General features: G+C 47.0%; 1 protein-coding gene across 1 annotated transcript in view; it reads left to right on the forward strand.

Annotated features, from left to right (window-relative positions):
* Window positions 1-18,757, forward strand: part of PARP1 (poly(ADP-ribose) polymerase 1) — a 38,730-nt gene extending 19,973 nt beyond the window's left edge. Inside the window, exons 9-23 of the mRNA XM_037510345.2 lie at window positions 484-624; window positions 1,355-1,597; window positions 2,189-2,257; window positions 2,495-2,627; window positions 4,579-4,774; window positions 6,802-6,930; window positions 10,324-10,407; window positions 11,789-11,911; window positions 12,418-12,546; window positions 14,287-14,385; window positions 14,849-15,001; window positions 16,031-16,158; window positions 16,901-16,962; window positions 17,515-17,629; window positions 17,899-18,757. Coding sequence (XP_037366242.1) covers window positions 484-624; window positions 1,355-1,597; window positions 2,189-2,257; window positions 2,495-2,627; window positions 4,579-4,774; window positions 6,802-6,930; window positions 10,324-10,407; window positions 11,789-11,911; window positions 12,418-12,546; window positions 14,287-14,385; window positions 14,849-15,001; window positions 16,031-16,158; window positions 16,901-16,962; window positions 17,515-17,629; window positions 17,899-17,980 — 1,886 coding nt within the window. The 3' untranslated portion in view covers window positions 17,981-18,757. The remainder of the gene's footprint in view (window positions 1-483; window positions 625-1,354; window positions 1,598-2,188; window positions 2,258-2,494; window positions 2,628-4,578; window positions 4,775-6,801; window positions 6,931-10,323; window positions 10,408-11,788; window positions 11,912-12,417; window positions 12,547-14,286; window positions 14,386-14,848; window positions 15,002-16,030; window positions 16,159-16,900; window positions 16,963-17,514; window positions 17,630-17,898) is intronic.
* The last annotated feature ends 8,944 nt before the right edge of the window (window positions 18,758-27,701 follow it).

The raw sequence follows: 27,701 nt of genomic DNA on the forward strand, positions 1-27,701 counted from the left end.
GGACAAGTTGAATTTTTTAAATAGTTAATTTGTATTACTTAAGAATTGCATTTTGCTTGTTGACATGAATAGAGAGAATAGGGAATTTACACAGCCTGCCTTTCTGCTGCCCACCCACTGTTGGTCCTTTGTCCCCAAGAGCAGCCTTCCTGGTCTCACAGCATGCCCGTCCACCCTGGGTCACAGCCTGTTTGTGGGACAGCGTCACTTCCTAACAGCTCCCACCTGGCCTTTTCTGTGCCAGTGGATGCATGTAGGCTCAACAGTGGCAGCTTGCTGGCCTGTCCTCTGCTTTGCCAGTAGCCTTTCTGTTTGCATAGGCCATTCTCTAGGAAGAAGCTCATCAAAAAGTGGGTGCTTAGAGGCCCTCCAGGTTGCTGCAGGTGGTCCTAGCCTTTCCCTGGGAATTTGCTACTTTGTTTTCCTACACTGCCCTCTTCCTGGGGAGCAACTATGCCTAATGATTCTGTTCTCCTATAACAGATAAGCCCTTAGCCAACATGAAGATCCTGACTCTTGGGAAACTCTCCCAGAACAAGGATGAAGTGAAAGCCACTATCGAGAAACTCGGGGGGAAGTTGACAGGGACGGCCAACAAGGCTTCCCTGTGCATCAGTACGAAAAGTGAGTTTTGTCTTGTAAAAATGGAGATTATGCGGTCTTCATTTTTTAGGCAAATGAAGACAATGTAATCATTACGTAGGAAATCTAAAAAGCATGTCATGGGTAAATGAGATGAAGTGTGCAGAGCAGTGCCTGACACAGTGTATCTTATCAGCATCATTGTCTGTGGTCTTTATGTAGGAAGCCAGTGTTTGGACGTTGTGTTGTTCTGTGTTTTATCTCTTCACATAGTTTTCTATTCCCAGCTAAAGGCTGTAGGCTGCTATTCTCTTCGCTAACACTCCTCCATAAGACGGGGTAGGTTTGCTGCTAAAACGGAAATTCATAGCTTAAATACGTTTGGAAAATGCAAAGTTAAACTAAGGTAAACCGGTTTCTTTGAAGCTTTATTATGCCAATTACCATTGTAAGTCCTCAAGACCAGAGAAATAATACATGGCATTTTTTATATGTATGTTAGGGTCATTTTCCTGTGGAATGACTGCTAACATCTCGCTCTGTAAAAGGTTTATAGTCAGCAGCCCTAACTCATCATACCCTCAAGGAAAGGGAGTTGCTGGTAAAAGACAGTTGCTAAAGTGGAAAAAGGCCCAGGAACTAAGCACTAGGTTTGGAAGGAAAGGAGCTGTGTGGATGGCAAGGGCTGAAAGTCATAGTGACTCTAGAGATTTGAGATTTAGTTCAGTTTTGAACTTACTGTTTACCTTTTTTCCCCTTCTAATTGAAACAGAGGAAGTAGAAAAGATGAATAAGAAGATGGAGGAGGTGAAGGAAGCCAACATTCGTGTTGTGTCTGAGGATTTCCTCCAGGATGTCACCGCCTCCACCAAGAGCCTTCAGGAGTTGCTCTCAGCCCACATCTTAGCCCCCTGGGGTGCTGAGGTGAAGGCTGAACCTGTTGAAGTAATGGCCCCAAAAGGGAAGTCAGGGGGTGCACTCTCCAAGAAGAGCAAGGGCCCTGTCAAGGAGGAAGGTGAGGCCCGAGATGACCATCACGGAGGGCCAGAAGCCAGAGAAGCAGGTGGCTGCATCCTGCCATTGGTCCCAGGCCTGCATGTCCGCCAGTGCAGCTTCTGCTTTTGTGCCCCTGTAGTGGTCTCTGGGTGCTGCCTAGACCAGTTTCCTTAATTCTCTTTTCCCTGGGCTCAAACTGATAGGGACTTTGGGGTGAAGGGAAGCAATACACAGATGGCATGTTGGCATATGCCGTGAGTGAATATGACTCACTTGCCTTCACTTACTGGGGTTTTTTTTTTTTTTAAGATTTATGTATTTATTTATGCATACAAGAACTGTGGTCTAGGCCTGAGGTGCCAGGTGGTGAGAGGATTCACCAGATAGAGTGGGGAGCAGACCAGGTGGATCTGCTGAAATACGCTGCTGAGGGGAGCAGCGGTTGAGACAGGAGAGGTCTGCTGCTTCATGTGGGTCACCTTCCTGGCCAGGATCAAACTCAGGCCAACTTAGCAGTGACAGTCATAAGACTTAACCCCTAGGCCACCAGCAAGGCCTCTTCCCTTTTTAATTTATTTTTGATTTCCTGTTTACTTCTTCACCTTTCAAGGAATCAACAAATCTGAAAAAAGAATGAAATTAACTCTTAAAGGAGGAGCAGCTGTTGATCCAGATTCTGGTAAGCAGACAGGAATGTGAAAAGAGTGGGCCACACCTTTGCCCGCAAACATCCTTGCAGGCTCCCAACAATTTCCTCCCTACCCCCAATCCTGAGAGCACTCACCTTATGGGGAAACTCTTGAAGTGGTGTTAGTGTACCCAAGCAGCTATAGGCCCTGAGCCTGCAAACTGCTGCTTTTGGAATACACCAGCCCCTCTGGGAGAGGAAACTATAGGGGCTTTGCCTCTGTGACAGGTCTGGAAACCTCTGCACACGTCCTGGAGAAAGGTGGGAAGGTGTTCAGCGCCACCCTCGGCCTGGTGGACATTGTTAAAGGAACCAATTCCTACTACAAGCTGCAGCTCCTGGAGGATGACAAGGAGAGCAGGTGTGTTCTGGGAACAAGAATGTCCAGGCCTGGAATGCCCCGTGAAGGGGTATGCCTGTCAGTGCTGTGCTCTCAGTGGCATAAGATTCAAGTTTCCCTGGCACGTGGGGATTCTCTTTCCTCTAAAAGCCCACTGTGTATTGAGAGGCCTGTAGTGAATGGCAGGAAGCCATCTCCACCACATAGCCTTTCTGGCTGGGCAGTCGTGTCATCTGTGGGCTTGCTTTCTTGTAACTGTTCGAAAAATCAAGGCTTTCTGATAAGCCTTGATTTTAAATTTTAGAACTTGTGAAGCAAAGTAAAGTTTGGCAAAAACTGAATATTTTAATGTTATCGCAAACACGCTTAATTACTAAAGATGTTTGGATCTGCCCTCCTTTAAGCATGGTGGAGATAAGCCAGAGCTGCTATTGAGGTACTAAGGGGTTGGGCTGGCTTTTGCCACCCATACCTTTTTTTTAATATATATATATATATATTTTTTTTTTCCCTTTTATCTTTTGTAGAACTGGGTTGTAGGCCAGAGGTACAAGGGGGTGAGAGGATTTGACAGAGACAGAGTAGGGAGCAGGACAGGTGGACTGACTAAAATACACTACTCAGGGGAGCAGCAGGCAAGCCAGGAGAAGTCAGTTGTGCCACATGTGGATTAGCTCCCTGGCCGGGGATCTAACTCAGGTTTTAGTGGTGATAGCGCTGAGACTTAACCCCTAGGCCATCAGGGAGGCCTCCTCCACACCTTTCTAGCTGGGGTCGTTCCTCATCACTGAGTTAATTGTCCTGCATTAGAGTCAACTTATGTTAAAAGGTGTGGGACATTTTCGTAATTACTGTTATGTGTTAAATGACTTAATTTATAAGCAAATGAAGACAGTTTAATCATCGCATAGGAAATCTAAAACGCTTTATAAGTTAAGAAGCAAACTGATAATCAGCACCTAATAAATCCTGGCTACCCTCCATTTATAAGCACTGAGATGACTCAGGTTTTTTCTATTTCTTTAGCTTTTATCCAATTCTTTGATTTAAAATGAGCATCAGGGGTGCTCTAAAAGGAGTCTTACTGGCTACTTAACATAGCTGAAGAAATGGACCCTCTGTTATTGAATTTGTTTCCGATTCTTGTCAGATTTGAAAGACAAGAAAAATGGCTTCTTGATTTTAAAGCATACCTTCCAAAAACTAGATCTATATCTCAGTGAAGGAGAAGGAATGGAGTTTTTGTAGACATCTACAGTAGAGGCTTTTCCTTAAATTCCCTGGTTTTAATCTTTATGATGCATATAAAATTGGGTTTGTGTTCGGGTTCCCATTAGATCTATATTCTGGTGTACAATTAAAGTCATGTTATTTGCATTAAGAAAAGTTAACTCACCCAAAGCTAAGCAGCAAAGCACCTGGAAGTGGATGTGACTTGTGCCCTAGATTGACATGAAAACCGAAAATGGTCACCTGTTTCTGTAGGTAGCTCACCCTGCATGCCAGTGTCCCAACCCCTCCTATTTTGTTGCCTCAGCCTCTGGTTTGAGCCAGAACTTTTTCTTTGGTTTCTGGGTACATCATTAGCGTTTGCATCACCCTGAGCACTTGATTCTCAAATTGTACTCGCTGTATTTATTGTGGAGAAATCAAGATCTATAGTTCACAGGATTTGTTCCGTAAACTTGGCTGCCAATCCTGTTCTTTGGCACTTTTTCTAGTCCATTTACCGATATTTGAAGGGGCATTCTTTAATTACTCAAACTTCTTAACCTTTACATTAATAAAAGGTAAAATAAAGGTACTTGATTGTGGTATCAGTTCCTGATGTTCCTCTGTGTCAATCCATTGGTTTGGGGTGTTTGACTTTCTTGCTCACCCAACTAGACTGGCAGGGAAGGGAAATTCATCATGAAGTGTGAACCAGGCAACCCACAAACTTGTATCTGATCCTCGTCCTCTCCTGCCACAGGTATTGGATATTCAGGTCCTGGGGCCGCGTGGGCACTGTGATTGGCAGTAACAAACTGGAGCAGATGCCATCCAAGGAGGATGCCATTGAGCACTTTATGAAATTATATGAAGAGAAAACCGGGAATGCCTGGCACTCCAAAAACTTCACAAAGTATCCCAAAAAGTTCTACCCTCTGGAAATTGACTATGGCCAGGTAATCACTTAATGCTCTTAACACTATTTAATCCTAGTAGAAGGAAGGATACCACATTCTTTAAAAAAACATACCATGGATCAGATGGTATCACTGGTGAATGCTACCATATGCCCAAAGAAGACTTAATATTAGTCCTTCACAAACTCTTCTCAAAAAGTAAGAGTAGGGAATACTTACTAAACTCACTATGAAGCCATTATTACCCTGATACCAAAACTGGACAAAGACATCACAAGAAAGCGATAGACCAGTAGACTATGAATGTAAATATGAAATCCTCAACAAAATACTAACAAGCTAAATTCAGCAGTCTATTGGGATTTATATGCCCTGACCAAGTGGGATTTATCCCAGGAATGTAAGATTGGCTCAACATACAGAAAATCAATCAGTGGATTATAACATGAATGGAATAAAAGATAAAAACCATGTGGTCATCTTGGGAGCCATGTGATTATCTTAATAGATACAGAAAAGCATTAAATAAAATCCAATACTCTTTCATGCATAAAATCTACACCATGGTCCCGATATGAGAACACTGTCAGCATCTTTAAGACCCTCAGGGAGGAGCAGTCTCTGAAGTTGCTCTCGAAACACAACAGGGGTAATTCATAGATTACTAATTAGACTTTTTTTTTTTAATAGAGGCTTGTTTATTTATTTATTTGTTTGTTTGTTTGTTTGTTTATACAAGCACTGGGTACAGTCAGAAGCGCGGGAGGGTGAGAGAATTCACCAGAGCCAGAGCGGGGAGCAGAGCAGGCAGAAGGACCGAAGTACACTGCTGAGGGGAGCAGCGGGCGGCAGGAGAGGTCTGTGCGCCATGCGGGACCCTCCTCCGGTGGCCGGGGAGCAGCCGGGGATCGAACCGGCGTCGCAGAGGCTGCGGGCAGGTTCACAACCCAGCGCTCAACCGCTGCGCCACCGGGGAGGCCCACTAATTAGACTTTTAATCTGAGCCTAGATCATGCCATTTGGTTTATCATCAGGATAGAATTATAGTGATTTGACATGCTCTGCTAGGTCAGTTTTTAGTCCTGAACTTTTCCTAATAATTCCCTGATACCCGTGTTACTTATATTTGTAGTGTGACCATCTCCCCACATATGTTACTAGACAGTCTTGAGTTGTCTCTTGAATGATATTTTTGTGGCCATTTTTTGAGCAAAATGCTTACCTTTTTTAATATGAAAATCTGTTTATGTATAAATATATACATTTATTTTTGCAAAAGGAGAGATTTATAAATCCGTACAGATTTTAATTAGCATGTCTCAAAGAGATTTTCTAGTTTATAGTGTGTCATGAGTTCTCACTCAAAACAAATTCCAAACACTGTTAGTTGCTGGGAACACTGATGGACAGGTTGCAGTCCCTGTCCTCATGGGGTTCAAATCTAAATAGCATTTTCAGTACATAGTGGTCTTAATTTGGCCTGGATTGTCTATGTAGCAGGATAGACTGCAGTTACCAAGGTGGGGGGAGGGGAAAGGATGTGTGTTAGGATGCAGTTTAAGGCTGTCAAGCTGCCTGGCAGCAGTGGGACTATAAAGAAGGCTTTATCCACTTGGTCTTACAGCTGACCCTAGGGTGAGGCAGTAAGAGACAGGGTGAATTTGTCCATTAGCTCAGTGTCCCTTTGGTCAAAGATTTGCCCTCATAGCTGCCCAGCACTTACAGATTGGGCTTGAGTGGGCACTGAACAGGTTCCCAGGGTAGAAGGGGATGAGAACACGAGGAGAGTATGAGTGCCTGCCAGTCAACCCTTGTAAGCTGAGTTTTGCAATGAGTTCTAGCTGCTTGCAACTGGAGTAAGAGTCTGGAGCAGCTGGAAGGAGTTGGGCTCACATGAGATGTCTCGCTCCCGTAGAAACGCACATGCTCTTCCTGGCAACTGCTGCCTAAAACTTTTTGAATAATGCTCATCCTTTTTTGCTAGTGGCTCTCCATCCCGTATCCAGGACTCACCACTACTTGGCCTGCTTTGTTTGAGTCTCAACAATTTTTTTTTTTCCCTAAAGGATGAAGAAGCTGTGAAGAAACTGACGGTAAACCCCGGCACCAAGTCCAAGCTCCCTAAGCCAGTGCAGGAACTCATTAAGATGATCTTTGATGTGGAAAGTATGAAGAAAGCCATGGTGGAGTATGAGGTTATTGCACTTCATTGTTTTATCTATGAGCATTTACTGAGCTTGATGTTTTGAATGCTGAATTGGTAATGAACTCTGGCTGTTCCTGCTGGCTGTTGGGTCCTCTGATGGGTCCTTCAGCCGGAGCCAGGTTGTGGGAATGCTGAGACAAAGTGCATGCTTTCATAGGGGTCATTATACCTGCTGTGAGGTGCACAGTACTGTTGAGAGCTGGCACCTGAGTCCCCTGGGCCCTGCTTCTCTTGCACGTTCTCCTCCATGATGGGATATATAGGCATAGTTTTTCTGTGGCCAAACCAAATCAACTGATGGGAGTTGGGGAATCGTGGACAGAGCCTCACTTAGAGTGAAAGACGTGCTAATGTGCTTGCTGCTTCAGATGACATTCATTCTAACTTCCTAAGAGGCTGTGTGGGCAGGAGCACTGGTGGTTGGACTAATCATGTTCCTGTGTAGGTGCTCCCTGTTCTCCCTTCTGCTCTCCTCCCCCAGCGGATGCTTGTAGAAGGGCCTTGTTTTTGCTGTCCTGCTTCCAGAGCGCTTCAGTGCTAGCCCTGGGCACCTTCAGAAAGGTGGTCCAGACGCTTTGGTCTCTGGCAGGCAAGCACACCACACAGAACTCTTCTTCCCCAGCCCCTGAACCCAGAAGCTTCCAACTATTTTGAAGAAGGGGCCAGTAAAGAAGGCAAGAATTGCACATCAGACTTGGCCTTTCCACCTGTTCTCTGCGGCTTGCTCCCTTTGTTTCTCCCCAGGTCCCTCATAGAGGCTAGCAGCCACCCTCGAAGGAGTGGGGGAGTAGGGACAGATTTGGTTGGTGCGACCATTGTAGCCTCTTCATCCTCACCCCCACATTGCCCTGTCTAGAGCTCAACCTGGTAGGATAGGACAGATCACAGCTCAATCTATTAAACAGATGTTGAGTTACATCCTTGGTGTCCATTATTGGCTTTGAAACCTACCAAGGCTTATTCATTCTTCTTTTCACGTAGATACGTAACCTGGGATCTGTCTTGTATGGCTGACTAGTTTGAACAGTTGCAGATGAACTCACAAAGAATGTGGGTGCATGAAGAAGGGAGAGAAATGTGCTGGGGGCAAGAGCTTCTTCTGTATCATTCATCTTTTTTAAAAAAAAAAAAAAAAACCCACACCATTTCTGGTTTATCTGCGATTCATAGAATTTCTCAGCTATTATCAGACCCAAGTCTCTTCCTGTAAAATGACATTTTTATGTTGTTTTTCACTTGAATAGGTAGCTAATTTAGCAGGGAAAAAGGGGCAGGGGCTCTGCTGCTGGAATAGGCTGGTGGGCAGCTAGTGGGTAGTGGGGTGCCCACCCCTGGCATGGTGGGTTACATGTTAGCTGGACCACCAGGTGGATGGTAAACATGGAGCTACATACCCAGCAGGTGAACCTGACTCCCTGTGAGCCAGGTAATTCTTGGGTTGAGAGAGAAGTGGGGTCTTGTTCCTTCAGATACAAGGGAGTACGGGAATGCTGTGTGAGTCAAATGGTATTATGTCCTAGAAGCTGCCTCTGCTGCAGCTGTGCCTCCTTGACCCCAAGAAGTCTCGCCCACTTTTTTACTTCCTTCCTGAACTGAGCTGCTGTGGAGTTGCTGCCTCCAGCCAACAGTCTGGGAATGGGGTCACTTGTGTTGACTGAGCCCTTTTGTTATGGCCTATGTGTGCATTTTGAGGGCTCTAGGGTAAGGAAACCAGATCTTTTTAAAACTCCAGACTGCAAAATGACACAGCTTAGGGATAGTTGGCCCCCTCGGAATATCTGCCCTCGTTCTGGTCACACTGCCCTTGATCAGAACATCTCTCAGAGTTCTTTCCTAAGGATTGCCTTAAGGTGGTGTAGGGATTAAGTCTCAGCACTATCACTGTTGCCTGAGTTTGATCCCCAGCCAGGGAGCTAACCCACATGTGGTGTAGCAGACCTCTACTATCTCACCCACTGCTCTCTCCTCAGCAGTGTATTTCTTTTCTGCTCCCCATTCTGTCTCTGGTGAATCCTCTCACCCCCTGCACCTCCAGCCTGCACCCCAGTTTGTCTATGCATAAATAAATAAATAAATCTTTTTAAAAAAAATGCTTTCAGAGCCAGTTTATAATCCATTTGAAAGTCATTCACTGTACCTTGTTCTTGGCTTAAAATAAATTATCCATCTTCTACCCCAGATTAATCACCAACTGTTTAACTCTCCCCAGGAACTGGAGTGACCCTCAGGATAGGGAGTTTCCAGTAAGGGTACAGAGAAATGTGTGTGCCATGCCCCTCCTTATCTGTGGTTTGTTACCCTGATAATATTGTGTACAATAAGGTTTTTGGAGAGGAACCTTATTAACTTATTAAAATGTATTGTTAGAATTGTTCTATTTTATTATTAACCCCTCAACTGTCTGTCATAGGTGTGTACTTATAGGGGAAAACATGGTTATACCAGATCCAAGGTTGAGGTGTCCTCTGGGGGCCTTGGAGGTGGCCCCCATAGATATGGGACATTACTGTACATACTCACTGCTGTTCTGGTGAACTGTGAGCACTTTCACATTCTGTAATTGAATTGCCATAGCAGTTCTGTTTCTGAAATGGTCGTTTAGCTCCATCTTTGTTACAGGCACTGGAGGTGCTGGAGGTGAGTGAGTGGCAGGGTACAGTTTCTGGCTCCCGGATGCTCAGAAGGGTCTGAGGAATCATGCTGGAGACAGTGTCTCAGGATACAGAAGATAGGGGTCTAGTGGTGCACAGATGTGGGTGGGGGGGCAAGCAAGGAACAAAGGCCAGGTCACTCACTAAAGAAATGGGTGCCTTTTGAGGAAAGTAGCCCCATTTCGCAGATGCAGAATATACTGAGAGCGGGTTTCTTACAAGCTGACTGATGACCAGGCATTCTGGCCGCACATCTCATGCTTTCCACTCTGTCTTGCCGGCTCTCTTGATGATAGTTCCCAAGGTGTGGTGCACAGAAGCAGCATTGTGAGAACAAATGCTTCACCTTTTGGGGTGACTGATTTGAAAGAGACACTATTGACTTGATGTAAATACACTTGTTGGGTAATGTGTCCTTAGGGAAATCATTTTCACCACATCATGGTTTTGTTTTCTGACTGAGAACTACCTTGGCTCTGAGACCTAGGCTGGCCAGCATCACTCTGTATCTTCTTTAGAAGGTCTGGGCTATTTGAAACTAAGTGTAGTTTCAAAACCGTGTAGCAAGCTGAGATTGACATAAATGAAGTGAACAAGAAGCTTCTCCAATACATACAGACTCTTGTCCCCCACATTGGAGGTTGGGCTGTGTACTCCATGGAATTGGGTCACAGGGTTCTCAGTGTGCTGTGCTAGGCTTTCAAAGGCAAAACCCTCTCCTGTCTCCTCAGATTGACCTTCAGAAAATGCCCTTGGGGAAACTGAGCAAACGGCAGATCCAGGCTGCGTACTCCATCCTTAGTGAGGTTCAGCAGGTAAGCAAGCAGCCAAACCCCACTTCCCACTATCTCGTGGGTCTTCTGGGCCAGCCTCCCCTGAGGGGTACCATTCACTGACGCTTAATGAAATGGACCTAGTGAGCCACATTTATGTTGATTTAGATTTTTTTCCAATTCAACAAATATGCCGAGTGTGCCGTCTCTTAAAAGGTCGCCAGTGTTTTCAGTAATTAGATAGGATCAAGATCAAGAGTTTGGTTCTCTTACTTCACAAATGTGTTGATTTTATTTTGCGTATCTTTAAAAGACTGAGTTTATTTTTCAGTTAGGAGAAAATCATCAAGTAGAATACTGTAAATATGTTCTTGCTTTCATTCTTGTTCATTCAACATCTACTTACCCTGAACATTTATCAATGTTCCCCCAAGCCCCAGAGCCTTTAGGCTGTGCCCTGGAGCTTCCACTTGTATCTGAGGGTGAATGCAGGTATAGGCTTGCTTGTAAAAAAGACAGGACACAGAAAGCTGAAGTGGGACCAAGAAAGTGCACTTTCTGTCTGGTGCTGGAGAAGAGGCCCTGAAACCTAGCTGTGAAGTCCAGTTACAGCTGTGCCTGACAGAACCTCTTCCTTATTATCCACTGATGAGTCTTAAAAGGCTTTTTCCCCAGGCTTGAGCTTTCTCCTGTGCCGGCACCCCTGGGAAGGGCTGGGTTGGTGTCTTCACCCCGTGCACAGGGCAATCTGCAGCACAGTGCCCCTTAGACAAGCCTGAGTTGCCACGAGCAGCATTTGTGGTGCTTTGGACGTGCAGGGTGCCACCTCATTGCCCTTTACCCCTGGAGGCACCCAGAATGTTTGCCAAGGGTGCCATATCCTACTGGTTCCAGTCTTCCCTCCCTTCGTGTATTTATTGTGTACTTTTTGTGTTTAGAGCACTAATTGGCATTGTGGTAGTCAGGGGCCTTAGCCTTTCTGTACCTGGCTGCCTGGACCTCCAGGTGCAAGAAAAAGGAATTCTCTGCATTAAAGATGGGGGAGGGGGTCGGGTAATTGCTGAAATTGCACACAATGGGGTTTTTTCCCCTTAAGCATTTTGTTATGAAAAGTATTTGAACATTCAAAAAATTGTAAAAATTTCACAGCAACATAAACCTGCCACATAGATTCTATAACGACATTTTGCATGGTGGTGGGGGCTAGCTTGGTTATGCAGCTGTAACTCCCTAGACAACCAATTCACCGGTGTGACACCCACAGGATGGTGCTCTGAGAATTCCCGTTTCCTGACTCTGGTACACACCAAACTACTTCTGACCTCCACTGTGGTGCCCACCTTCCGGGGAGAAGGCCTAGCCACATGCTGGGGATCGGGAGCTGCTGCCTCAGTCCTTGTTCCTTCTGGCCCCTCCCCTATAGGCAGTGTCCCAGGGCAGCAGCGACTCCCAGATCCTGGATCTCTCCAATCGCTTCTACACCCTGATCCCCCACGACTTTGGGATGAAGAAGCCTCCACTCCTGAACAACACAGACAGTGTGCAGGTAGTACAGTTTGGGGAGGGAGCCAAGGGTCTGGATGTTACTCCTTGGTTCCTTAGATACCAATCTTGATCCATAAGGGCAGGAGCCAGTGCTGGGAAAACTGCCTGTGGGCCCTCATTTTGAAGCGGGGTTTCTGACTACAGGACATAAAATGTGACTTCCTGTTCTTGTGCTACCACTTTAGTCTGGAAAGAAGAGTCATCAGAAAGGGAGAGCATTTTCCTCCCTGCTCATCCTCCCCAACTCATTAAGAGGCCAATGATAGGTCTCTGCCTGTTTTGTCTGTACAAGAGGAGAGAGCTCTTAGCATGGCCATGCCTCCTTGGCCTCCTTAGCATTCCTGGAAATCCTTGGGATTGCTCACTGTGAATGGCAGTGACAGGCTTTCCCTAACCAGGTAGGATGTCCCCCTTCATGATCAGTTGGGTGTTGTCTGCATGTAGGTTTTCTGTCCCCGAACTAGCAAGTCCGTGTTCCTCGCTCAGCTTTTTCTCTTGTTCCTGAAGGCCAAGGTGGAAATGCTGGACAACTTGCTGGACATCGAGGTGGCCTACAGCCTGCTCAGGGGTGGGTCTGATGACAGCAGCAAGGACCCCATCGATGTCAACTATGAGAAGCTCAAAACTGACATTAAGGTAACAGGGTCTGCCCTGTCTGCAGCATCCTAACCATTCATCTCAAGGACAAGGGGCCCTAAAACTTGACCATGTGGCAGGATTTCCTAGAGAGATAAAGTGATTGTAGGGGCCCAGGAGTTAGCCTTTCCAACAGTTCCTAGATGGTGTCATTAGTCATCCTTTGAGAACCTTAGAGCATTTCACCTGTCAATAAGCACCTTGTTTGCAAGGTGGGCTTCTAAACCAGAGCCTCTGTTTGGTGTGAACAGGTCTTTGAGGGGTTTTACAGAAAGGTTTTATTTCCCCTTAATGCAGATTGGATCTCTGTTTTTGGAGACTTGTGGGAAGAATTCTGGGTTTGTTACTGGTGTCCCATTTCCAAAGCGGGAATACGTGATAGAAACACAGTACCCGAGTTCGCATTCTCTGTAGTGAATGTTGGCACATAGTCCATGAATTTGCACATGTTGGAATCTTGGGGCAGAAATCACCCCTCCAGGGCCAGGAAGGATTTTTGCCTCAACTCTTGCTTGCCCTTAGGTGGAGCCTGTTCTCACTTTCCCTCCAGGCTCATTTCTTCAGTCTCGTATCCTCCCCAGCAGTGTACAGGATCTAAGAGTACAGGGTCTGGTGACCCTGGTGTGGTGTGCTTACATCCTTAGGGGAAAAAAGCCTTTGCTTGCTCAGAACAAAGCATGCACCTGTGGGTCTAAGCAGGATAAGAAATTCAGTGTCACTTCTTTTACCTGCCCCCACACCCCTCAACCCAAATCATCTTGTTGGGTATGTAGTTAGCACAGTTCTTTGTGAAGTGGTTTACTGGTCAGTTAACAAATATGAAACCTTTTATTAAGCGGTTATGAGAAGGGGCCTCCCTGGGGCGCAGCAGTTGAGCGCTGGGTGGCGAAGCTGCCCGCAGCCTCTGCAGCATGGGTTCAATCCCCGGCTGCTCCCTGGCCACCGGAAGAGGGTCCCACATGGCACACAGACCTCTCCTGCCGCCCGCTGCTCCTCTCAGCAGTGTACTTCAGTCCTCCTGCCTGCTCTGCTCCCCGCTCTGGCTCTGGTGAATTCTCTCACCCTCCCGTGCTTCTGACTGTACCCATTGCTTCCATAAATCAATAAATAAATCTTTAAAAAAAGAAAAAGAGGTTATGAGAAGACCAGAAGTCCTACTTTGTGAACTTCAGATAAGAAAATAAAAATACAAGAGAATATAGTCTTTCCCATAAACGCACTCATGTTCTTTCAGAATAGATTACATTAACTGTTAACACTTAGTTGAGTGTAAGTTCTGAGCCACAATGCATGGCCCTAAGGGTCCCAAAGGATGAAGCATTCTCTCCCATCCTCAACACCCTTACTTATCGGACTTGCCACTTGCAATTACAGGTCTTGGCTGGGGGTCCTTTCCTGCCCTGAGGGCTGAAATGTTACCTGGAAGCCAGCTCCGTGTTCTGGAGGCTCCCTGTCACACACAGCCCCCTCTTTCTAGGTCTCGTGATATGCCAAAGCATAGAATTCAAAGACAAGAAAAACATGAGATCCTGTCATAAACCCAAATTGGTGAAGAAGCTGGTGCCCAGGAAACGGGCTACTGACCAAGTGTCTCGGGGCCTCTCAGGCTGGCTTGGCTTCCACTAAGGGACTGATCTGTGGTGCTGATCTGTGCATTAGCTGAGCCTGCAGTCCTTTTGCTCCCTCGGTGCGCCTCTCCTGGGGTCTCCTTGCCCCGGCTCACAGACACCTTTCTTCTAGGTGGTAGACAGAGATTCTGAAGAAGCGGAGACCATCAGGAAGTATGTGAAGAACACTCATGCGACCACGCACAACGCATACGACCTAGAAGTCGTTGATGTAAGTGTCCCCTCTCCCTTCGATACCCGCCCCTCATGTCCTGTGAGCGTCTCTGTTCCTTCCTCCACCCCAGGCAGAAAAGAGCAGTTTGCTTTTCTTTAAATAACCAGAGGACATGACTCATGGTGTGTTGAGCAGAAACAGTAGTAGTTGTACAGTTCTGGAGGTGGCTTTTTAAAGGTCATTTCCTATCCCAAAACCTTGTTTTAGAATGGGAAATACCATCAGAAATCCAAAATGAAGTGCCTCCATGTGCTTCTGCTCCGCAAGCATGAGTTTGGATGGGATCTTGAGCCAGTTATGGCACTGTCCTGCCTGCCCGAGCCATGACGTGCTGCAGCACACCTGATGTTTTCTAGCTATAGGGACAGCTGGTCAGTTCTGCCTCTAGTCAGATATTTCTGTTAACCACAGTACCAAATGGCTTTGTTCAGCTCTCTCCTTTATTTACTGTCCCCACCAGATCTTTAAGATAGAGCGTGAAGGGGAGAGCCAACGCTACAAGCCCTTCAAGCAGCTGCATAACCGAAGACTGCTATGGCATGGGTCCAGGACCACCAACTTTGCTGGGATCCTGTCCCAGGGGCTCCGGATAGCGCCACCTGAAGCGCCTGTGGTACGTGCCTGGCGGGGGTGGGGGTGGAGGTAAAGGTGGACAGTGCCTATTTCTGCAGCTGTATCCACTAGGAGCTTTTCAGATGCTTGGGTGAGTCATCCATGCACCTCCATGAATAGGGACTCTTGTTTAAAACTGGAGGTGTTGCCCCAGCTGTGGCTGGTGAGATGGAGGTTGCAGGGTTCCAGATCCTTACCTCAGGCTGAGCCTTCCCTGCATTCTCCTAACCCTAAATGTCCACGGTATAGCTACACATGTATTAAGCATAGTTTCTAGAACCAAAGAAGTGTCCATTCCCTGCTGTGTACACTGATGGTTTATGTTGACATGTGAAAGAACAGCCTTGTGGCCAGGCATAAGCTGAGGTCAGACCTGCCTCTACCCTTCTCAGCCCTGCAAACTCCATGAGCTGTGGTGTCTTCCTCCTTAATATGTATAACATGTGTAAAGCCCCGCCCAGATGCAAGGAGCTGTTAACACACTTGCTGGATAGTAGGAGTGACCCTTCAGAGACAAATCTTCCAGGTCCTTCTTTTATAGTAGTAACAATTAAGGAGCCACGAGATTTAATGACTTGATAGTGCTGTGTGCCATGAGCAGGTGACATGCAAATGTCCTAGCCTCCCTGAGCTTCATGTTTTCACTTACAAAAGGAAAATAACAGCCAGCATTTATGAGGTATTTACATGTGCCAGGCACTAGTCCTCATATAGTGTTTACTTGCACATTTAATTTTCCCAGCAGTCCCATGAGGCTCTTACCCAGTTCACAGAAGGGGAGAGTGGGGTCCAGAGAGAGTTAAGTAACTACTTGCAGCCCCAGGTGCCCTGCAGAGGTAGGACCTGAACAGCTGGCTCCTGAGCTTAAGCGTCAATTTGCCCCTTGCGGGTGGGGGGGGGGGTGAGAATTGGAAATGGGGGGGATGCAGCACTAAGCTTATTGTCCATCCATGGTCAGTGTTTAATAAGTAGGTGGTGCTGCCAACTTTCCATTAGCAGGTTTTCACCTGTCCCTTTTCCAATCCTCCAGACGGGCTACATGTTTGGTAAAGGAATCTATTTCGCCGATATGGTCTCCAAGAGTGCCAACTACTGCCACACGTCTCAGGGAGACCCAATAGGCTTAATCCTGTTGGGAGAAGTTGCCCTTGGAAACATGTGAGTAAGGTTGGCATTGGGGCTGGCAGCACTTGAGGATGACTGGGGTGTACTGTAAGGAGAATTCCCCCTTGGCTGGGAGAGATCCTTGGAAATTTTCTGTACCATATTTACAGGACCCACCCATAAGGTGATGGCCCGCAGAAACCAATTCCGAATAAGTGAACAAGGTAGATAAAGTCGTACCTCACAAAACCCAAGGCACAATACAGCCAGGTCTCAGGATCTGGCAGTGTCCATTCTGTGTCCATTCTTCCTGTGAACTGGAAAGCAGGTTGGTTAAATTGCGTAAAGAATGGGCACCCCTGATCTTCCTTCCCCTGCTGATGGCTAGATATTACCTATGAGATCAGCTCAGATCAAACTGGAATCTTAATTCCACTTCCATATTCCCCACAGAGAAAATCTGATTGGTCCAGTTTGGATTGACTGTCCATCTTGGTCCCATCAACTGTAACCAAATGGCAGGGTCATGTAATAGACCGGGAGGGCTCCAGGGACCATGGGCTGCACAGAAACCTCCAGAGTAGCCTGCCACACCTCTAACAGGACCTGTCCTTGAAAGTGGCCCTTAGCAGTAATCATTGACACAAACTATTCCCAAAAAAGTGCACCTTCCATTTCTGGAGCCAGAATGGGAAGGAGCAGTGAACTTGGACTGGATTCTGTAGGTGTTTGCTCACATGACTGGTTTGAGAGTCCCTGTCGGGAGCCTCTCCTGAGACTGTCCTCTCTTGACTAGGTATGAACTGAAGCATGCTTCGCACATCAGCAAGTTACCCAAGGGCAAGCACAGTGTCAAAGGTACTGTGTCTGAGCAGCTGCTGCACCAACCCCAGGCACCCTGGATAATACGGACAGAGTGACTTCCCCCGCCAAAAGCCTGCCTCCCTGTAGCTAGCTGCTGTGGAAACAGCTGGAGTTCTTTGAAAAATCATTTCACTCTCTGGCTGTGCTAGTAACACAAATGCTGTAGAGAATTGTGTCCCGGTGCCAGTGAGCAGGCCTCTTGGCTTGGGCTTTCACCTGAACATTAGCTCTCCAGCACTGGGGGCCTCTTCCCGGAACAGGTGATTGAGAACCTCCGCTTGGACTCCTGGTTGAAGTGACTGCTTTGTGTTCTACTCAGCAGAAATATCCCCAGGGGAGGGGGTATTGCTGCTATTCTTAAGGTTAATTAAGGCTGATGCCCTGGGAACTTCATATATTTAATCTATAGTTTTATATCAGGAAGGATCGAGTATGGGATTCCTGTCTTTAAAATGAGCACACAGACCCACCATAAAATAGATCACCATGGAATATTTTCAACATCTGTTCTCACGATTCCTATCACCATGGCCTTCTATTTTACAGGTTTGGGCAAGACTACCCCTGACCCTTCAGCTAGTATTACTATGGACGGTGTAGAGGTTCCTCTGGGAACCGGGATTTCGTCTGGGGTTAATGACACCTGCCTACTGTATAATGAGTATCCTTTTGAAAGTGTGCGGTGCGAGCCCACAGAATTGATGTGTGTGTGCTGCTAGTTTGCCCGGGGCAGACTCACTGGTGACTCTCCTATGATGCGTCTTGTGGTGAGTGCTTCCCCTCACTGCCTCTCCCTGAACCCGGTGAGAGACGTGACTCCGCCCATTATCAGCCAGGTAGGTGTACATGCAGGTGGGATTGCGTGCTTGGGGTGGATTGCATCCTTTCCCCTTGGGATACCATTTGTTCCTTGACACGCCTCCCCTCCAGATACATTGTCTACGATATTGCTCAGGTAAATTTGAAGTATCTGCTGAAGCTGAAATTCAATTTTAAGACATCTCTGTGGTGAACTGAGCCATGGCCAAGTCACAGCTAGTGACTGGTATGAATTCACCTGACACGCAGTGCACCGCTCCCAGGCAGAAACCCGGCTCAGTTGCTGGGGCCAGTATGTTTCCTCAAATCTCCTAGAAAGGATTTTATATGAACACGTGGTCACATGTTAAACAATTTTTCCCAACTTTTCAAATCCCTTGTTTGCATTGGTTTTGAGGGGGGGGTGGGGGTTGTTTGTTTTTCCCTGGCAGTTACAACCCATGATAGATGAAAAGTTGGGGAGAGGTGTTTGTTTTGCCTAGACTAGTCCTGTGGAAAGAACCGAGCCACATTAGAAGGTCTGCCTTACTGGTTTCCCCGGACAGGGAAAGGATACTTCACCCTACTTTCATCTTTAGTTTTGATTTTGGAAAAATGTTAAGCCTTTATATTGAGGTTAAAAATAAAAACTAATTTCATACTATTTAGATTTTTTATTTTGCATTTCTTGTTACCCTTTTAGTAGTTTTGTTTTTGTTTTGTTTTTTTTGTGAGGGGTCTGAGGAGACCAAAAGGAGGAATAGCAACAATTTCTCATACTCAGAAACAAAGTGCTTTCCTTTTCTAGAGACACATGAATGTGGAAACTCTCAGAATATGCAGTATACAGTAAATTTAGATGCGTTTGAATTTCTTGACTTTCCTATGAGCAGTTTTGTCTTCCAATTAAAACTATATCACTGGTATACCCAAGGGCTAGTACTAACTCTGAATTAAAATGGAAATCGCTTCTGTTTCTGTTTTGTGTGCTTGCTTTTATTCTGACTACAGACCTGATTAATCTTCACGGCACAACATGCACAAAGACTACCAAGGGTTCTGGATGGCGTCTGTGGACCCCAGTGGGCACTCCCCATCCGCACGGCAGCACACCAGGCAGCGAGCCAAGGAGCTGCTGCTACTTCTCTTCAACTCTCAGAGACATGTGGTGATGAAGCTCCTGTCCACTTGTTCGTTTCTGTGGAGCATTATTTTTACACATACCGCATTGCCTCATAGTGTCGTAATTGAGAGTGATGCTTGTTGTGTTCAAGTTCCCTGAGAGCCAGGTGATATCTGTTAGCCCTTTTGCTCTTTTAGGGAAGGGGAATGGGAAATGTGGACCAAAAAGGAGAATCTCGGGCAAGGAAAGGCAGCATTGATCTCAGATCTAAAATTATACTGGGGTTTTGTTGAGGGAAACAGGACAGACACCATTCCATCATTCAAGATAGGAAAGAAGAAAAGCATTTAACATTTCTGTTGGTTAAGCTGCATTAAAGTGGGTATAACAGCAGGTGATGCGTATACAAACTGACTGCATCCTGTAGCGAATAAACCTGAGGACCACCCAGACCCAGGTTAAGGTGTCAGATTCCAAATACAGAAACTCCAGCAAGTCAGTTTGCTAACAGTCAAGTCCTTGTCTTTTTTCAGTGTCCTTAATTTTTCTGAAAATCTTTATTACTTTTGACCTCTTACCCTCTCCCGTCAGCCAGCTATTCATAAGGCTCTAGGCTCGCTGGGTCCTGGGTAATCTGACTCTTTGCCTCTTATTAGTGCAGGGGAAGGCAATTACCTCACAACACCTGATTAAACAAAGTATTTTTAGGTTTGAATGATTGCTTAATAGGTTCCCTGAATCAAGACTGATGAAAACTGATTTCTTTCTTAAAGAAAAATACCCATTTCTCAATCCATATTTTTCTTCTATTGTGTTTCAATACTCACATTTTGGTTTGCTTTTTTAAAAATTCAAGTCCTGTGTCAGGGTAGCACCTAAAATGTGTGCAGGTGAAACTAAAAATAACCTTGCACCGAAAGATGGGGTTCTCAGTGAGAGAAAGAGGGCTGTGTTCCGCCCATGGGGAGCTGCGTTCTGCCGCTGCCTGAAAATGCCTTTGGAGGCAGGGCAGCTGCCCAGGGTGGCACTTGGCTCATGTTTCAGACCACACTGTTCTACCCAGTAGCGCATGCGCACAGTCTCAAACATGCCAAGCAAAAGCACCACATTATGTTAACTCATGGTGTCTGTATTGGCAGTTCTCTTGCTACCCCTCCCCCCAGTAGTGCCCTCTTTTGGAGGTGGAGAACAGCTCTTTCAACCTCCCAGAGCCCTGCTGTGAAGCCGCTGGAGAGTGCTAAATGGGACTTCACCTTGAAGTGAACTTCAGGCACCGTGCTTTTTTGCTGTACCCTAAATGAAATCCAGTGGTAGCCTGGTCCGTGAAGTGTACATGGTACTACGTGCACTGTGTTCTGTATTTACATTGAAAACTTATTTTCTCACTAAATGCCAGGAATGGCTTCTGTTGGAGATCATTTTATTACACTTTGATGTCACTTAGCTAGTGTAAGGATTTTGCATGTCTGTTATGTCACTTTCCCTAAATTCTCTGTCAGCTCCCACAAGATTGGGATTTGTTTTTGGGTTTTTTTTAAAGATTTATTTATTCAAGAATCGGGGTACAGGCCAGAGCTGCAGAAGGGTGAGAGGATTCACCAGAGACAGAGCAGGGAGCAGAACAGGCAGATGGACCAAAAACACTGCTGAGGGGAGCAGCAGGCGAGTCAGGAGAGGTCAGCCGCACCATTTGGGAATCTCCCTGGCCGACCGGGAATTTTACCTGCAATGCAGAGGCTACAGACAGCTTCACAGCGCTGTGCTCAACCCGCTGCACCACCGGGGAGGCCCAGGGAATTGTTTTGTTTAGGGAAGGTGTTCCCATCCCTATTTCAGACAAGGTCTTTCAAATTGCCAGACACTAGTTTTGAAAAGTAAATTAAAGCCTGTAAACACTTCCTATTCAGTGACTTGGCCATTGTTAAAAAAAGGTCGTCCCTCCTCTTCCCCACCCGCCCCCCCAGACTAGTGGATAGTGTGATCACAGGACACAGGGGCTGAGGGCAGAAGTACAAAGTGGATAGGGGGGAGTTAACAGGTAACAGATTTGTGGCTCTATAAATGCCAGTTGTAGAGAAACAAGTGTTGAGGCAACCAGTTAAGAGACCGTAGATGACTATAATCTAACTGACCTGAGCCCGGGATCTCCGGTGAGGGTTAGAATATTTATATACTAAACAGATTCTTGCTTATGGAGTATCTGGTCTAAGCCAAGGCTTCCCCCTGTCTGGCCCTTTTAACCAAGATGAACCAAGTCATTCTGAATCCCTGCAATCTTCTGGTACCTTCCTCTTGAGTTGTTTTGAAAATGTATTTGCTAATCCCCATAGAATATTTGGTATGCTCCTAGGTACATCTCAGCCATTATTCCTCAAGTCCCAGAGGGGTTTGAGTCTACACAGCAAGTTCCAGGTTAAAAAAAAAAAAAAGGAACAGGACAAGCAGCAAAGTCCCGTGCTCCTGTGCTTAGTAGGAAGCTGTTTGGGACCTTCTTGGGAAGAAGAGTCCAAGACTATAAGGGGAACTGTGCCCAGTTTTTCGATCTGACAGTGGCCTTTCCTTAGTATGGCTTCTTTCTCCCTGTTCTAGTCCACCTTGACTGAAAGGACCAGCCTCTCCAACACTGTTCCTCCAGTTCCAGCCCCACTTCCAGGCAGGCCTGCTGAGACTCAGAATAGCCCAGCTGCTGTCTCAGCAGATGGCCAGGCTAATTTTAGCCATGTGGTACTCACCCAGGGGCCAGGCTGGGCCTTTTAGATTTGAATAAGCCAGTGTGCAACTTTGACTGGGAGCCAATAGCAAAGCTTTGAGGTGTGAGCCATGTTTCTGTGTAACACTTTACAGGGATTTCAGAAATACAATTTTTAAAGGATCTTGTTACTCTGAACCAACAAGAGTTCAAGCTATAGAACTAGCAGGCAGGCAAACGTGTGGGTTGTGGAGGACAAACAAGAAGACTGAGTGCTGATGGAGGATGGTGAGAAGCAGGAAGTGACACTGGCTCCTGCCTTGTTCTCCCTGATAATAGGCAGGCAGCAAGTCCTGTGTGGCCTGCGCACACTTACCTCTCAATGCTCTTTGCCCAAATGGGAGATGGGCTGTGTTTTGATGTTACATGGCCGTAAAGAAGTAAAGCTCAACTGATGCCAACAAAAATCACGACAGTGTAGCATGATGAAGCCAGATGTGGTAACTCAAGCTCAGAGAGGTGACAGACTGTACCAGGTCCCAACGCTGGCTGGAACTGAGCAGGTTGAGAACCTGTGGTTTCCGGGATGATGTCTCACTCCTCATCTGCTATATATGAAGTCTGCTTTTTATACAAACTCTCCCAGAAAGTTAACAGCCCAACGTGGCTTAGAGAACTGTGGTCAACCTGTCTTTGCCTTCCTATAGGCTGATGACTAGTCACCGAAAGAAAGCTAGAGAACACAGACTCTAGTTCACAGTGTTTGTTTGTTTTAATATTTTATTTTATATAACTCTTACATCATTTTTCGTCTTTGCACAATGTATGCATTTTCATTTTTGTTATATTCCCCATACAATTGCACCCCCCCCTTATTTTGACTATAGTTCTTCAGAGTGGTTTTTTTTTTAAGGATTTGTTTATGTATACAAGAACTGGGGTACAGGCCAGAGGTGTGGGGGGCAAGAGGATTCACCAGAGACAGTGGGAACAGAAGAGGCAGATCAACTGAAATACACTGCTGAGGGGAGCAGTGGGCGAGTCAGGAGAGGTCTGCTGCATCATGTGAGTAGCTCCCGGGCTGTGGATCGAACTCATGCTGCAGTGGCTGCGGACAGCTTCATAGTGCTGCGTCTTAACCCCTTGTGCTACCAGGGAGGCCCTAGTTTACAGTTTTCTCAGCTGGACCCATGGACTCTTAGAAGTTCCCTGATGGTCATCAGAAAATCCACTGTCAGGCTGCTCGCCACTTTGCAGTGTAAGAAAAGGAAAGCTCTGAGACCTTCCTGGTGGCCTAGGGATTAAGTCTGAGAGCTATCACTGTGACAGCCTGAGTTCGATCCCTGGCCAGGGAGTTAACCCACATGGCTCAGCAGACCTCTCCTGTCTCACCTGCTGCTCCCCTCAGCAGTGTATTTCAGTAAATCCACTTCTGTTTTCTACTCTGTCTCTGGTGAATTCTCAACCCCCACACCTCTGGCCTACACCACAGTTCTTCTGTGCTAAAATAAAATAGGAAAGGAAAGCTCCGCTAACAATAGGAAACATCTCTGTCAAGAAGTGAGCAGTGGCCAGATTGGTTCATTCAGTTCTGTAAATCTCTGGGCTTTCCCTTCACCTTTGCAAGATGGCAGATGGGACTCACAGCATCAACATCCAAAGGCAGGAAAGAGAGACTCTCTCCCATTCTCCTTTCACCAGAAAGAAATCCTTTTCTCCATTGATCCCAGTAGACTGACTTCCAACCGGCCAGCGTTAGGACACATGTCTGCATCTCAGCTTCAGGGAAGTCTGGATACAGACCATTTGCCATTTTCAGCCTGTTAAGAAGGCAGGTGGACTCTCAGCAAGGACAAAGGGGATGAAGAGTGGTGACTGAGCATTGTCCTTTGGAAAGTACCTGCAGAAGGGTAGGCCTGGGCCCTCTTCCTGGCAGTGGCGCATAGAGCCCATCTGATGCTCAGTGACCATGAGTAGAAGGACTTGCAGAACCGCAGCTACAGAGATCTCTAAGGCTCCCCAGCTGCTCTGACATTCTGGGAGTTTTTGAAAGAAAGATGTAAACCATAGAATAGAAATAGAATCATTTGCCCAGAATAGTTTAAATGGGGGTACTTAGTGCTAATCTCACAGGTGTAGTTCAGTCTTGCCGGAAGATGCTGGGGTCATTGCCAGACACCCCTGGGACAACCAAGCTCTTCGTCATTAGCTTGGTATTTTACTGTGGACTCCAGTGTCCTTGCCTCAAAGATGTCTGTCTGGAGTCAAAATCCTTTGCCTGATCTGGATTCCAAAGGACTGGTGTGATTCCATTCTTTGGGTGGGCTGTCACTGGTTTTGGTAATACTGAGGTGATATTCCAGAGTGAAGTCAGCAAATACCTAAGGCAAGGGTCTGGTGGGCTGCAGCGCTGAACCCTGGCCATGACCTGGGTGGGAGGCCTGATGTACCTCCTACAATACCTCAGTGTACATCCATGTAAAGACAGCCCTTGCTTGTGACAACTGAGGAAAGACACGTATACCCCTGCTAAACTTGGACACGTGGGAAAACACAGCTTATCTATTAAGCTGAACACAACTTGTGACCAAAGCCATTTTTCTCCAGATGCCCTTTTTTTTCTTTTTTTTTTTTTTTTTTTTTTTGTGGGACCCTTGACAGTGGCTGGGGATCGAACTGGCGTTGCAGAGGCTGCGGGCAGCCTTGCAACCCAGCGCTCAATCGCTGCGCCACCAGGGGAGGCCCCCCTCTTTTTTTTTTAAAAGATTTATTTAGGCATACAAGAACCAGAGTACAGGCCAGAGGTGCGGGGGGTGAGAGGACCCACCAGAGACAGCAGAGAACAGAACAGGCAGACTGAAATACACTGCTGAGGGGAGTAGCAGGCCAGACAGGAGGCGTCTGCTGCGCCATGTGGGTAGTTCCCTAGCCACCAGGGATTGAATTCCTGCTACAGAAACTGCAGATAGCTTCACAGTGCTGTGCTTAACACCTTGTGCCACCAGGGAGGCTCTCTAGAAGATACCCTTTTTAAGGTGTTCAGAGAGGTGTTCTTCTACTGGAAGAAAAAATCTGATTCTTCAATTCTGTAAAGACATGGGCTTTACACTCCATGGTGACTGTAGGATCCAAGCACGGTTTCAACTTGGCAATTAGAAGGCCCAGTCCAAGGTAATCAAATCTACTTCATTTAGCATGACCACTGCTGCCTCCTATGGCACACCTGGGGAGCAGAGGGTCTCCTCAGTCTATCCGCTTGTCTGAGTTTCTAGCCAGTTTTAGGGCCTCAGGGAACAAAGGGAGCAAAGGCTGGGGCATAGATGAGGTCGCTCTGCACTGGCACCTGGTTAAGCTAGCTCTGGCAGGTAGATGATACTAGCTCCTTAGGGTGTTTTCATTGATTTTTCAGGGGTCCTTCCTGGGCTCCCTGCACCTGGCAGGTATGTGTTTTGTGGTTACCTTTGAAGGACCTAGCAATCAGGCATTCTTCAGCCTCCCCTGCTCCCTTACCCCCAGAAGCAACCCCACTGGACTGACCCAAGAGGACCCGTTAGTGTATGCCTACTGGCCACCCTCACCAGCCTCCTGGGGTGACTCATAACCGCTGCCCTGAGCATCTCTGAGAGCTTGACCAGTGCAGCCGGAGGTCAATCCAAGAACCCTGACAGCACATGCAGGAAGGGCACCCAAGTTCAGGCTTTTGGACTGAATTCCCTGCCTTTGTTCCTGGCATTCCCTCTGGGCTGGAAGTCATGACATGAGGCTGGCCCTCTCCTGGGGACTCCAGCTACTCTCATTTCTGGTAAGCTAAACCTCACATCTCGGCAAACTGCCGCCAAAACCTCTCTGGAAAAGGGGGCAATGAACAATGAAATTTATGATGACATCTGAAGCCAGATAGTTCCCTGCAGGTGTGGCTCCTGCTTGAAGAAATGAGGCAGAGAAGCCACAGAGATTAAAAAAGCACTGAACTTAACAAGGTCATCTGAGACTTCATGGAAATAGGACACTATTGGGACGAGCCACTGTTTCTCTGAATGAAGCGAGCACTGGGTTTTCCCAAACCCAGGAAGAAACAGACCTGACCCTCTTGTGGGAGCAGGGCAGGGGGCCTGGCATGGTGAACCCATTAGCCGAAGCCCAGGATGTGTGTGTGGACTCAAGTCTGACTGCCTGGACTGCTGGACTTGAATCCTGGTTGTACCAGCTGTGAGACCTTGGACAGGTAACTGAACCTCTCTGTGCCTCACATTCCTCATCTGTAAGTGGGGATTATACTACCTACTCATGGGGTTGTTCTGAGGACTGAGGGGTAACTTTTAAAAAAAAAAAATATTTTTGCGTAGAAGAACTGGGGTGCCGGCCAGAGGTGCGGGAGGTGAGAGGATTCACTAGAGACAGTGGGGAGCAGAATAGGCAGATCTACTGAAATACACTGCTGAGGGGAGCAACGGGCAAGACAGGAGAGGTCTGCTGTGCCATTGTGGGTCACCTACCTGGTCGGGGATCAAACTCCCACTGCAGTGACTGCAGATAGCTTTCATAGGTTGCGTCTTAACCCTTTGCGCCACCAGGGAGGCTCGATCTGAGTTTTAATGGGAGGTGTCAGAGGACTTCAAAAGTCCTCTTGGGGTAGAGCGTTGAGTGTGGCAGGAAGGCTGAACAGCGAACCCACACCTCACGAGGCATCAGCCGGCCAGTGATCTCACTGGGGCAATGAAACCTCCCACTCGGGGCTCAGCACTCGGGGCTCAGGGGTGAAATACTAGCACACAAGGGCCAGAGGGTTAATTGGACACAGCACTCTGAAGGGGGATCTAGCCTTCTTGGGGTTCACTTAGGACATGGAATTTATGATGTGAAGGAGAGTGTGGCTGGGGACCCCATCCTCGACTCTCCCTGCTCCAGCCCATGCCCCCCTCAGTAGGGCTGGCCTGTCCCCACCTCCCTTCAGCGGACACTTAACCTGGCCTCCACCACTCTACCCTGCTGATGGCTGAGAAGCCCAGTCTCCCATTTCCCTCTTTTTTGTTGCTGCTAAAGGCAAACAAACCCTTTTTCATTTCAAGAATTTACCTGCTAATCATTATGGGCACGGACAACTGTTCATAGAGCAAGTGAGGGGAAGTTCCTGAGATTCTAGAACCTTGCCACACTCTTACAATGGGTACCCTCATCTGCAGTTCCCCACTCCTGATCAGTTGGCAGGGCTCACTGACCCCTCCCCTTGGAGTCCTGCTTTGGCCAAGGGATTCTTTTCCTCTATAAACCCCAACTTCCTGGGCCTCCCTGGTGGCACAGGGGGTTAAGTCTCAGCACTATGAAGCTATCAGCAGCCACTGCAGCACAAGTTAGACCCCCAGCCAGCCAGAAAGCTACCCACATGGCACAGCAGACCTCTCCTGACTTGCCCGCTGCTCCCTTCAGCAGTGTATTTCGGTGGATCCGTTTGTTCTGCTCCCCACTCTCTGGTGACCTCTCTCACCGCCCCCCCCCCCCACACACACACCTCTGGCCTGTGCTCCAGTTCTTGTATGCATAAATAAATCTTTAAAAAAAAAAAACTCAGATTTCCGCTGCCATCATCTGCAGTCCTGGGGTGCCCCCTGTTCAGACAAATTGGCCCCCAAAAGGAGGTGCTGAGAAGACAAGGACCTGGAAGACAATGGAGAGCTAGATAGGACTCTGCTCAGGATATGGAGAGCTACACAGTGTTCTCAGAGGGACCTGGTCCACACCTGAGGCCACTTCTGATCTCTCCCTCCTAGTTCTCGAAAAATGTACAGGTTTTCCAGGGCAGCCTTATGGATTAATACTTCTCCCTCGAGTCTTTGGAACTGGGAAGTTGTAAATAGAGCGAGGACTGCATCTGCAGCGTTGGGAGGATGCCAGGGCTTAACACAGGGCTGAGGAGGAGAGCCAGGCTCTCCCTTCAGTTCCTGGGAAGATCTAGATTAGTATGACTGCTCTATTTGACCTGCCTTGGTAGAAAATTTTGAGATGCCAATAGTGTTTGAATTGCTGATTCTTTTTTTTTTTTTTTTTCCCTTTACTATGGCATATTGATCTATTCAAACCTGGTGGGGAGAATTCTCCCCACATTGTCTTACAGAGAGACTTACA

This window comes from Talpa occidentalis, unplaced genomic scaffold (assembly GCF_014898055.3).
Source record: "Talpa occidentalis isolate TD23 unplaced genomic scaffold, MPIMG_talOcc4v2.1 talOcc4.14, whole genome shotgun sequence".
In the NCBI taxonomy this organism is placed as follows: domain Eukaryota; kingdom Metazoa; phylum Chordata; class Mammalia; order Eulipotyphla; family Talpidae; genus Talpa; species Talpa occidentalis.